Source organism: Anopheles arabiensis, chromosome 2 (assembly GCF_016920715.1).
Source record: "Anopheles arabiensis isolate DONGOLA chromosome 2, AaraD3, whole genome shotgun sequence".
NCBI lineage: Eukaryota > Metazoa > Arthropoda > Insecta > Diptera > Culicidae > Anopheles > Anopheles arabiensis.
The window spans coordinates 108,167,979-108,180,538 of record NC_053517.1 but is presented as its reverse complement, the minus strand read 5'-3'; the positions used below and the strand labels follow the sequence as shown (position 1 = coordinate 108,180,538).

General features: G+C 50.8%; 1 protein-coding gene across 1 annotated transcript in view; it reads right to left on the bottom strand.

Moving 5' to 3' along the window:
* Positions 1-12,560, bottom strand: part of LOC120896625 (ecdysone-induced protein 74EF-like) — a 211,725-nt gene that overhangs the window by 3,345 nt on the left and 195,820 nt on the right. Inside the window, 1 exon segment of the mRNA XM_040300881.1 lies at positions 3-791. Coding sequence (XP_040156815.1) covers positions 3-791 — 789 coding nt within the window.

Here is a 12,560-nt window from a genome sequence, read left to right as displayed (position 1 = left end):
CCGCTGCCCGTCCACCTTCGCCAGGATGCCGCGCTGGTAGTAGTAGCGCAGTGCCCGGCCCATCGTCTCGTAGTTCATGTCCGGCTTGTTCTTGTGCATGCCCCACAGCTTCGAGACGGCCTTCGAGTCGACCAGCTTGAACACGCCCTTGTCCCGGTTGGTCCACTTGATGAAGCGCGGGCAGTACTCGCGGTCCTGCAGCAGCTTCAGCAGAAACTCCCACAGGTAGGTGGTGGAACCTTCGCGCGACTTCCGCTTCACGCCCATCTCCAGCTTCGGCTTCTTCGGTTTCTTCAGCTTGCGCGGCTGAAAGCCCAGCTCGAGCATGTAGGACAGATCGTCGGGACAGCTGGACGACACGCTGTGCGGACCGTGCTGCCCATGATGGCCGAGCCCGATCCCGTTCGCCATCAGTGCGGCGGCAGCGGCGGCGGCCGAGTTTGCCCCACCACCAACAACATGCCCCGAGCCGGCGTGCCCGTGATGTCCCAGGCCGTGCTGCTGGCCCAGATGGGCACCGTGATGGTGGCCGTTGGGATTGCCGGCATGGTGTGGCGCAGCAAGATGGCCGTGCTGTCCCATCGTACCATTGCCTGCGAGCGGTCCATTCGAGCCGGTTCCAGCGCTACGTCCCAACGCACCAGCAGCACCGGTCGGGCCGTTGCTGGCCGTTCCGTTGGTGGCGCCACCGGAAGCGAAGTGATTGGCCGCTGCTGCAGCAGCTGCGGCCGCTGCCGATGGGTAGCCGTTCGGCGAGTTCATCGAATGCAGGTAGTGATAGTTGTCCGACACTGTGGGAAGAAAAGAAGGGAAGAGAAAGCGCTCGGTCAGTAATTGCAGAATCAGTCATTCCCCAGTGACATTGAACTTGAATAGGATGAGGCGGAAGACGAGTGGAGGAGCATTGGAGGGTCTAGAAGTGGGGTTGGCGGGAGCTGATTAGCGTTAAGCAGTAGTGCGTGGTGATAGTAGGAGGAAACAGCTGTAATGGGCAGTCTCTCCCCCTCCCGATTGAACGAACCTGGCAGGGGTTCTCGCTTATCAGTAGTCAGCGGGTCACCACGAAGCATTTCCTCGTTTGAACGCAAAAAAATGCACATGTTGCCTTTCGTGTGTGTATGAGTGTGCAGTTTTTTTCCTGTTTAAGAGGCAGGTTTTAAGGGCTTAGTGACAAGGAGGGTTGCTAAGCTTTCGCGCGTTATCGTTCGATGGCACGGTGGAGTGTGGACGAGCCTTCGAATGCGCTTTAATTAATTTTAACTTTGTCCAAAACTTCTGAATGGTGCACACCTGCCTGTCTGAAGTGTTGGGCATTTGGGAGTGATAGTAGTGGGAAATCCTATTGATTACATTCTACTAGAAAGTAGAGAGTTGTAGTCCAGACAAATACAATCGCTCTTCGGAAGCCGTTGGAAACACCGATCGACCGGTAGATCCTATCAGAGCTAGTGAATCAGAGGTGAAAGCATCCCAATGTTTGTCCACCCCGAGAGGCTCGCGGGCGGAAGTGTTGTACCCCGTGGTTCAAGTGGTACTTCTCGAACAGGGAGCTCTAATATTTACCACCACACTTGCGAAAATATGGGTGAACAATTAAGTGGCCCACAGGCATACATTGTATCAGGGCGCGCACCAAGCAGAGCTTCTCGTGTGCTTCTAAACCCACAAATGCACTGTTGAGGGTCGCAGATGTAGCACGAAGATGATGATGATGGAGATAATGAACGGAGGTTGCCTTGTCGTGCGTCGCTCGAGATTTTGTTTCAGATGTTGCAGGCTCTGCAAGTTCAGCACTCGTTTCATGTAACAACTGCAATTCTGGATAGAATCCAACAGAGATAATTGCAACAAAAAGAGAATTGCTTCTTCTTCACTCCTTCATCGTCCAGCCGGCAGCAGCTCGATTGACGGACAATGTGCATCTCCTAAACACACAAACCATCATCGCCCAGGCGGTCGCTCATAACCCGTTCGGGTGCCGGAGCACAACGTCTTCCAGATCTAAGAAGTCGACGCGCCTTAGAACGGCTGCGGACCAATGACCAGGAAGCAAAGTGCGGCGTGACCTTCAAACGTTCCCGCTGGAGAAGATCCAAGCAAGAGATGCATCCCGAGGGAGATGATGATGATGCGCACACCTGAACCGCCAGGTTTGCGTCGTTCCCTTCTTCCCGTTTTGGGTGGTGTTGCCATCTCGCTCGAGTTGTTCCATAAAAATGCTTCTTCCATTCCATTCCTCGCTTTTCGTCTGTGGTTCGCAACGAAGTTTCCGCGAGCCATGCGCGTGCATTCGCTGATGCATTCCGGGTGCATCGCGCTGCTTCTTCGATTCTCGCAATCGTTCTCGCACACAGCACTCTCGCTGCTCTTGCTGCGTTACTCCTGGAGGGTGATTATGTTTTTAAAAGCCATTATCGTAATCTCTTTGAATCATCGAATACTTCTGGTATTCTGGTATTGTGGCTGTTTGGTGGAGTATGTGTTTAAGGGATTTCGACCCTCAAGCTACACAAAAGCTCTTTCACGTTGGGCGCTTTATCATTTGAGTGGAAAAAACATTGGAAAGGAGAAACGAGAAAGATAAGACGAGTTGGAAGTTTTCAAAGTAGTTTCCACTTTCCCCTTTTTCCTAGAGCACCTTCCGCTCCTCTAAATATGTTCCCAATTGCATAGGCTGCATGTGCTACCGCCAGTAGCAAACAGAAGGCAACACAAAAAACAAAAAATGCAACAACTTCGCTTCTAAACACACACACCGAAGACGCGGTATACCGCACGGGAATGTGCATGTGGCGGACCGCCATCGAATCCCGCGAGTAAACGTGTGCAAGGGGGAATTAGAGGGAGCGGAACGCGTCAGTACAAACGATGACGAAGACGACGGCGACGACGCAAAACGTCTCTGTGTAGAAACGAAGAACACAAAAAAAACGCGACGGAAACGAAGGGCAGAAGCGAAGAAAAACTAACTAACAAGTGACCTTCTATAGAGCGATCACCCTGCAAATCCAACGCCTGCAACGCCACCACCCCTATACCCCCCAGTGTCCCTTGGTGGTGGTGGTGGTGCGCAAATGCACATAAAAATGCATCGATGCTGCCACAGTACACACAGCGGTGCACTGTGCGCGGTTTTGCCGTTTTCTTATGCTGCTGCTTGTGGCAGTGTTTTGTTTCTGCGTTGAATGTGAGATCTTCAGTTCTAAGCCAGGGGGAAGGAGGAAGGAAGGGCGAAGTGAGGGTAAGGGAAGCAACTCTAAGCCCGCGCGAGTGCTCTGTGCGCTCGTTGCCACGCGTTCGGCCGTACAGGGTGCGCGATGAGTGAGTGTGAGTGTGCAGCGCTGTGATGCATCTCTTCTGACTGACGCGTATTGTTTCTCCTCTTTTCGCAACACACGCCCGAAGAACACGTTCAAGCCAGCAAGTATAACAGTGTGTGGCATGTAGAACAGTTTAGTGAGAAATGAAACGAAAAAAAAACCCTGAATCTTGTACACCAGCTGATGGGTGGGCTATTTTCGTGTGTAGAAGACTTCCTCCAGCGAGAAGCAACGATGTACGACGTGATGCAATTGCACTCTTTGCACCGTTCGGTTGAGTCAAGAATAGCTGGCGCGAGAGTTTCCGGAACGTGAGAAAACGGAGAAGAATGCACACAAGCCGAAGCAAATCGGAAGGAAATGACCGATGAAGCCATCCGACCGACGCGCAATACCAACTTCCTTTTGCGACAACTCGAACGGCGTGGCAGGTTATTTTTAATGCTTGGCAAATTCTTATTGGATTGGGAAAAGGAGTCGTTTGTTTTTTGCTGGGTTTTCCTGTTGGTTCATCCGGTCTGCCTGCTGCATCATCGCTGCAGCACGTGCAGCATTTAAAGTCCATAGCGCGAGAGAAAGAGAGAGAGAGAGAGAGGGAACGGGAGTGCTTGGGAAGAAGAAGGAGGAGCTTCCCGCTGCCTTTTTCTTTCGGGGCGAAGGCACTGGAAAGTGGCACGGAGGGTGTGTTTTTCGCAAGTGAGTGTCACCTTGAGTCCCTTGAGGATGGGAAAACACACCAGTATGGCGCAAGCCGTCGTCAAACGATGCACTCACGTGCTTTTAGATTTTTGGGGAGAAGTTGTATATAAAAATGCATTCTTCAGGAAGTTGGACTTGAACCCATCCCCACTGACACATTGAAAGCATTTCGTGCCCGCAAAGTGCTCGGGGTGAATGTTTTGCATTACATTATACTATTTTAAATTATTTCATACTTCCCACCACCTCCCGTTCCTATTTACATAGCGCGAGGTGAGCAGTAATTGATTGCGCTAATTCTTGCGTCGTCGTTTTGCGCTGTCCTCTCCTTCGTCCTCCCCTCGAAATAACAAACCCGGTGGTCGCGGTGCGCATGCCACCACGCACATCATCATCAGCAGCAGCCCGGGCTAGCAGCCGGGGACCAACCGACCGACCGACCACCTCCACCACGATGGTCATCGACACATTGTCTTTAGTTGCATTCGCTGAAGGTCACCTGGGTGGCGCTCGTTTGGCGGTGGTGTGGTGTGGTGGCAGATTGTGCAAACACGTCCGGTTGCGTATTGCGCCACTGACACCCGCTTCACGCCAAGCTTTTCGTTGGTGCGATTCAATTCCGGGTAAAAAAAGAGACTCCAGAACAGGGAGTTACAACGGCTTGATTTGCGAGATGTGCGGTAATAAGGGCGGAAGCTCTCATCTTGTCGGAGGTGCCGTCGTGGAGAGGTTATCTAATCAAATTAGAGATCGGACAAGCGAGTCAACAAGCGAGCCAACAACCGAAAAGGCTTCCCTCCGTTTGTGGGCTGAACGAAGGCGATAATGAGGCTTTTGGCGAACGGAAGAGAACTTCTGATGGTGTAATGATGGCTATTCTACCAGGATCTGCAAAGGGCTTTGTGGGAAAAGCGGTGCTCCCTGTATTCAATCAACGATTTAATGTACGAATTCTGGTGGTTTGTCTGTGCACAGTGCACAGTGCTGTCTGGAGCAGAGCGAGAATTAAACGCACACAGACTTGCGGTGCATCCCGACACTGCTCCAAAGAAACGGATGTGCAGCTGACGAAACAGACCAGACAGGAACAAAAAACAAAACGCAGGAGCAGACACAATCAAGATCATCAGCAGAAGACACAGCAGAACAGAAGGGGCCACCACTACTCCCCCCAAAAAAAAAAGAACCTGTCCGACGTTTGGTACCGAGGTCCAGTGTCTGGAGTACAGCAGACGGAAGCAGACGCAAAACTAATTGCCGTTGGGCATGTCGGGCAGGAACAGAAACAACAGCAACAAAAAGTTCAGGAAGTTACCTGGTGTGTCTCGAGTGTGTTTCCGTGTGAATGCGATTTGACTGCGATTTGCATGCGCAATTTCACGAAAGTGCAATCGCTGGAGACACGTTCGTTTCCTCCAATTCTTGTGCGGCCGTTTGGAGTCGGAGGGCTGGCACGTCGGGACGCACACACATACCGTCTTTCGGTTACGATTAGGGGGTTCTCTCTTCCGCCCCAGACATGGAGTCGATTAATGGTCGATTTTATTTCACCAATTGTTGAGTGAACGTGACAGAGCAGGGCAGTAGAAGGGGCCTTCGGTGCCATAAGGAACTCCAAGTTTTACCCACAAACCAAATCGGGACGTTAGAATTGTTCCAGTGGAATGATGTTTCTGGAAGGTACACGCCGGAAGTGTTTAATAATGTTTAAGTGGGCGGGGGTTGTTTTGCTGTTTTTTTTTCGGGGAGGGAAGTGATGATGAGGTCTATTTCAAGCTGCTTTTGTGTGTGTCTGGGTAACTAAGACACTCCGAGGCCGCTATAAAATCACTCTCGCGAGCGAGGGTCCGAGCGAGTAATCGGTTACGACAAGGCTTGTTAGGAAATGGAAGGAAATTAATTGGTGACACCGAATTTAACTGTCGCACACACAAACACCCTGCCTGGGTTATGTATGTCCGGACGTGCGGAAGATACTTTAACAGCTCGTAAAACAGCGGCGAATTCAGCTATTCGCCACAAATCTTCCCGCTCCGCAGGCAGTCTCTGTGTGTATGTCACCGTGTTTTGGGGCCAACATTGTCCCGTGCCCGAAACGATGATGATGCTCGATGCTGATGATGAGCATGGAAGATGAAGTGGAGCAAGAAGTGTTGGTGCCACGATCGAATCAATTAGCGGCGGAGCGAAAAAATGCGAACGAGCAGCGCAAGGCGCAGCTAAAAAAAATGGCGGACAGGAAACGCATAAAAATAAATTCCACCAGTTTTCCTCCGAAATAAAGACTTCGATTGAGCGGGTCGTGCCGTACCGGAGAGGTTCTGGTATTTACAGAGCCTGGTTAATTTTATCTGAATTCCCACCACCCAGCCACCACCCAGACAGTACGCATCTGCCGCTGGATGCTCGGAGAAATGTGATCTTCGTACCGGCGTACCGTACCGTCAACACACACAGAGAAGTTGATTCTTCTTCCATCACTAAAACCGTTCGTCGCTTACCACGCTTTTACGGAGGTTTTGTTTGATTGCTTAATTTGACTCAATTTCGGTGCGGTGCGTCTTGGCGTACGCGGCGGCGTCGTTCGCGCCCCAGCGTGTAGGATCTGTTTCGCAAAACACACACACACACACAAAGGTCAATGATCGCGAGGTGCGTGATACGGCTAACGGCACGAAACGGGTAAGACGCAGTCCGGGGAGTCGCTTTATGACTTCCATACGCAGTGTGTTTGTGTTTGGACGAAAAGCGAAATTAATCACCGATGCAGTTGCCACCCAGCTCCCGAAACTCCGCGCGCAAAGCGCAAATAAAAAGGTATCAGGTTGCGGCGGTTGCTTGCGCATCGCCGCAATTAAATGCGCATCCAAAAGGCACTTGCGACGCACCAGTGCAATGCATGCGGAGTAGGCTGAAGAACAAAAAAGTCGTTCAAATTGATGCGAAGACAGATGCAAGATGCTAATGCTTAAACGGAAGTTGGTCGGCAACGACACCCAACCCAGTCTGAGATGGGACCAGCGCGATACAGACTGCGCCCGTTCGTCTCCATGGAAACAGGTAGTGCCTTTCTGGAAGGGATGCGTGAAGAATAAATTATCCCTCGTTTTATGTTTGCATTCTTCTAGTGATAGGCTCTCCAGCAGGAAATGGACCCACTTCCGAGCTGTGAAAGTGATTAGCATTGGTGTGAGCTGATCGGAAGCACGGACACTGATCATATCGAACGCATCCTCCACGACCTTGCGCGCAATGCAAAGATGCATGTCCTCCAGTTATTTATGGGCATTTAAAGTGGTGGAATGTGCAGTCCCATGTCCCCCTCAGAGGTATATAAAGGGGTTGGTGGTGCATTTACACAAACAAGTGTTGCACACATACACACACACACACACACACTGGAGTGGTGTTTCCAACATCGATTCGTTGCTCGGCTTTCGTAAGGCTTCAGGCAAACTTCAAGGGCTGCCAACGGCAACTAGCGTTGCAAATAACCGGAAGGAAGGAATTGGCTAAACACCTTCCACACGACCCATGAGTCTCGTGCAGGGTGGCGTTGCCGTTGCGTCAGCAACACCCCCACCCCCCCCCCCCCTTAAAGAACCATTACCAAAGCGCGAGACGTTGGAGAATATCCGCAGCCCTGGTTCGCTAAGCGGCTGTTTCATAAGTAGAGCGACAGAACGCGGGCTGGAATGTCGGAATCGAAATGGGAAAAGGGGCTATTAGACAAGAGGTCTCTTCAGACACCGAACGCCCCACGATGAATCACGACCACACGGGCAGGTTTTACCCGTGTCGAGATTGACGATTCTTCGCACGTACCTGAGCGGTGAACGCGTCTGAAAGGCATTTCCTTGGTCTGAAAGGCAATGGTGTTACTTCCGGTTTTGCAAATTCCAATCCAGTTGCACGCCACAAGAAGGGTTTGCAAAACTTTCGAACCGATTCGATACGCGGCGCCCGACCTTAAAGCAAAAGGGCCTCAGTTTCACCCCTGTCCGGCTGTGTGGCCTTCGGGGGCAAGGTGCAGCACGTGCATATGGTGGTGTATGATGGAAGTTGGTGCGCTCTGTGCTGCCTTACCATAACTTATTACAGGATATTGCACAGTTTTTTCCTCCACTGTGTGTGTGTCTCTCTCTCTCTCTCGGAAAAGCGTGTTGTTTGTGCTAGTGTCATGGTGGTGGACACTCCAACTCCACCCCACCCCCGCAAGAAGCTTAAACATAGAACGAATTTGTAATGGAGCACACACGCCTGCTGCAGCGAAGCAAAACAACCAAGCCAGCCCGAAAAAGGGAAAAGCCGCGGTGTTTTGTTTTTCCTTTCGTGCGTCGCTCGCGGATGTCTTCGTTTGCATAACCACACAGAGAGGGCAGCGGGTGAGAGGCGTGGGGACAGCGAGCCACACTGCACTGGCTTTGCATCAGCGGTGTGCCATAGAAGCCCAAGAACTGACCTTCAGCAAGTCGCAACAACGAAAACGGAACGCGCGAACGTAGCAAACACAACAACGGCCCCAAACCAAAAACGGTACCGTGACGGCGCCATTATACGCCAGCTCTTATGGTGGCAGTGGGGGGGTTTTGTTGCAAATCCAAGCGGAAGTGTGTGTGTGTGTGTCGGATTGTCGGTGAAACCCATCTTGGTAAGCGGCGACCGGCCAGTCTTGGGTTCGCTGCTTAAGGGCTGGGCTTTACGTGAGTTATTCGCTGAGGTAATGCATCGGGCAAGAAACCCTCCCCCCCCCCGGGTGGTCCGCTTGGAGGGGGGAGGAGGAAGCGATAATGAAGCACGAAGGCACGTCTCCGTTGGTGGAGGTGGTGGTTTTTTTGTTCTATTGGAGAGAACGTGAAGTTCTTCCGGTAGTGTGCAGCGGAGGTTCTACTGCAAAAAATAAGGGAGAAAGTAGGCCTTTGCTTTGCGTTTTGGTGGGGTTGAGGAGTTGCCGTCTTTGAAGGGGCCTTAGTACCATAGTGACGCTTCACTTGAAGATTGAATTTCATTGAGCAGATCCTAGTAGCCGCAGAAGTATTTAGTTTGCTTTAGTTGGTGAACGGCTTGATGACGTCGGATGTAATTAGTCGAGGCAATAGTATTCAATTTCAAAGCAAGTTGCGTGAGGAAGTAGTTGATGGATTGAATTTCCTTTCCTGAATTCCAAAAAAAAAGATCTACTATCAATTGACAGCTATGATTAGCGCCATCTAGTGCAATTTTGATTGAAGCAAATGCAGCCACCTTCAACGAAGCGTTTCGGACAGATTTTTTGCAAATTAAAATCTCAATCTCACGATTGTGTCACACTCCAAATACAGTCTACACCCCTCCGCTCCACTTCGACTGCAACTTATCGCTACACACTGGTATAGACTGGTACTGGACTGCTTGCCCTTCCCGCCTAGTAACATGGTGTGCCCCCAGCCACCCGAGCACCCGCCCAATGCCTATCATCTTACCGCTGCATGCGGTTTTTGGGTTCGTCACGTATGCACCTCGCTTGGCTGCGGCCAAGAGCAACCGATGTTCTTCTTCCTCCTGCTCGTCGTGTGTCGTGTGGGGTTTCGCTCTTCAAACCAGGCTCCCCCCGCCCCCGATGGGACTACTCCCCCTTTAGGTCGTGTGCTCGTCGAAAAGCAAATTGCGAACACGAAAACGACCAAATAAAAAACTGAAACGCATTCTTATCGCAATTGGCAAGCGTAGAAAGGAACCCCCCAATGCCGTTTTGGCCACATCCACACATACACACACATCCAGTATGGCTGTGGATGCACGATGCGGAGCTGCGGTTGCTGTTTGGCGTTATCACGCCCGAAAGTAAGAGAAGAAACGGGGACAAAGTAAGAGAACGCAAAGCAGATGAACGCGTTTCCGCGATTTCGTCTGCTCGTTCGCGCGACCACCCCCTTTTTGGTTGGAGGGTGGTTTCATCCCCCATTCGCTCAGTTCTGAGTACTCACATACACGCGACGGCCGCAGATACACACAACCACACGGCAACACGGGCGCTTCGGGGCATCGCAAACCAATGCGGAAGTTGCAGAGCAAATTTGTTGATAATAAATTTAGCTTGCCGCGTGTGGCCTGACGTACGCTCGCACCCATGCAACTACTGCGCGAACAGAAGGATGCATTAATGGACGTGACGTGCAAATTATCGTGCGTCAGTGTGTGTGTGTGTTTGATGGAGAAGTGCAAAAAAAACCCCTACAGGAATGATATCTCTACACGGCTGATGTTAAACGTTCTCGAACGACACCAGCAGCGTCGCTAATTGTTTGGTGATGTTTGCCTAATAGACTTCCCGAAACGATGCTCCTTCGTCCCCGGGTATGTCTTCCTGGACTGAGGTGACAGTTACACACACACACACACAGAGGTGACAATAAAATGTAGACAGCCATCACCATTCTTTCGTCCAGTGATTCGTTTTCATCGGGAGCAAAGGTTGGCAATTTTGCTTGGTTTTCTTTGCCACATTTCGGGGACTACAGCTACAGATGTGTCTCCCACCCGGTTAAATTGCAAAAATGATGTGGAAAAATGTTTGGATGGCGCTTCGTACGAATGATGATTATAATTGCCACGCGCATTTATTTGGCCTTTCGGTTGCAATCGCAGGTGACAAACGTTTACGATCTCTTCCCGTGTAGGCGTAGGAGGAATCGTAAGCATTTGCTTAATTATATTTTTGTGACAGTGGTGACTTTTGGAGAGGGGTTTTTTGGTTGGTGAGTGTCTTGTCAACGACTCGGAACCGCCCGCTCGCTTCGGATGCATATTAAAATGCATGCAAAGACAGCGCGAGAATGACGGCACGGCAAGATGATTAATGCTTTGTTTACGCGACGTCCAAATACCTTCCCCGTCTTATTCTTACTGCGATGGTTCAATGACCGGTCAGCGCTACGTTTCCGGCGCAGTTGGGATTGGTTCTCTTTTTTATAGTACCACCCTGCAAATGCAATATTTGTGCTGATCCCGCGACACACAGCATCACAGAAAGGAAAGAGTTGACGGGGGTTGGTGATGGGTTTTAAAATATCTTGCCGTTTTGCACCCCCCGACAGCAGGTTCGGTAACGATATTCGGGCATGTAACAGTGTACGGAGACAGGCGGTCGGAAACAAAATAATGCCTTGTTGTGCATGTGCTGCGCCTTTCAAATGCGTTTTTTCGGGGGCGAGTTTGTCAGACGTCTGCTAAATATAGCAGAGGACACTGAAATGATCGGCATGTCTGCGTCTTTTGCCAGCGTGCTTCCTGTGAGTTGAGTGCAGCAGCATTTTTCCTTTTCGCACATTATGGCCAACGAATCTGGTCTCCGATCTATTATCGAGCAGATGACTCGAGCGTCGTATGGGTTTTGTTTTGGGTGGGACGCACACATCCTGTGTGAGTTTGGCGGTTTTGCAAACAAAACCCGTTGAAACGCATTTCCGTTCCCGCAGTTCGTTAGCCCAATCAGTCAGGTCAGGCAAGGCGAAATTCGAAGTGACATACCTGTCACTTTGCTGTGTAACGTTTGGCTTGTCTTCGGGACCGTCACAGCTGGCGCTGATAATTTTAGTAATTTTGTATCCGTCGCTAGGTTGGCAGAAATAGCCGAATTCAGTGTGCAAAGTGCACTGTGTGTATGCATTCCCCAAGAAGAAGAAGAAAAAAAAAAGAGGAAGGGTTGAGAGGAAACATTCCATCGAGCTTGATAATTTTCTTGTTTGCTCCACTTCCCAACACGAGATAGAATAAAGTGCGCGAAGTTCTGGTATGAGGAAATGAAGACGCATACACGCGCAGACATAGCAGCAGCAGCAGCAAATTGCATGCTTACCGCAATCCCAAAAAAAAAAAAAACGCCAAAGCAAGGAATGTTTCATTGGAAATGTAAATGTTTATCCAGACGGTCGCGCGGGTCGGCTCTCTGTGCGCGGTGATTCTTCTTCGCTTCTCGGCTTCTCCCCACTGGTAAGCCACTTTGCGGGGTGAATTTCTTCCTGCTTTGGTGTGTGCTGGTGGTGTCCAAAATTTCTGTACGCTCATTCCCCACTGCCACCCCCCAAGTCCAGTCCAAGTGCGGCAACAAGACCAGACCAGACGTCGCACATCTCTCTCGCTCTCTCACTTACCCCAAGGGCCCTACGCGCCCGGTCGGTCGGATGGGGGCCCAGTGACGACGCCTTTGCGACGTCCTTGAAACGCAAATTTGGAGACGCGTATTCGTTCGCGGTCGCTCTCTCTCTCCCTCTCACTTGAGACTTGGGCCGTGGAGAGCTCGTTGGTTCGATAAGAATGTTGCGAATTTTTCTTCCGCAATTGGATGTGGTGTTCTTTCTTTGCTCGTGTTTCATTACCTTGCGCGTTGCTTCGCTTTATATGTGGTACGAAGAAGGCCATACACCTTTTCCTAGTTGCTGGGTGTGTTATTCGGGGTAACTACTACCATGTACGCCAATAGCTTTGATGTAGAATTGGAAAATCAATTCCATCCTTAAAAATGGAGAGCAGCAGTCGCGTCTTTCGCCGCTCTAGATGAGA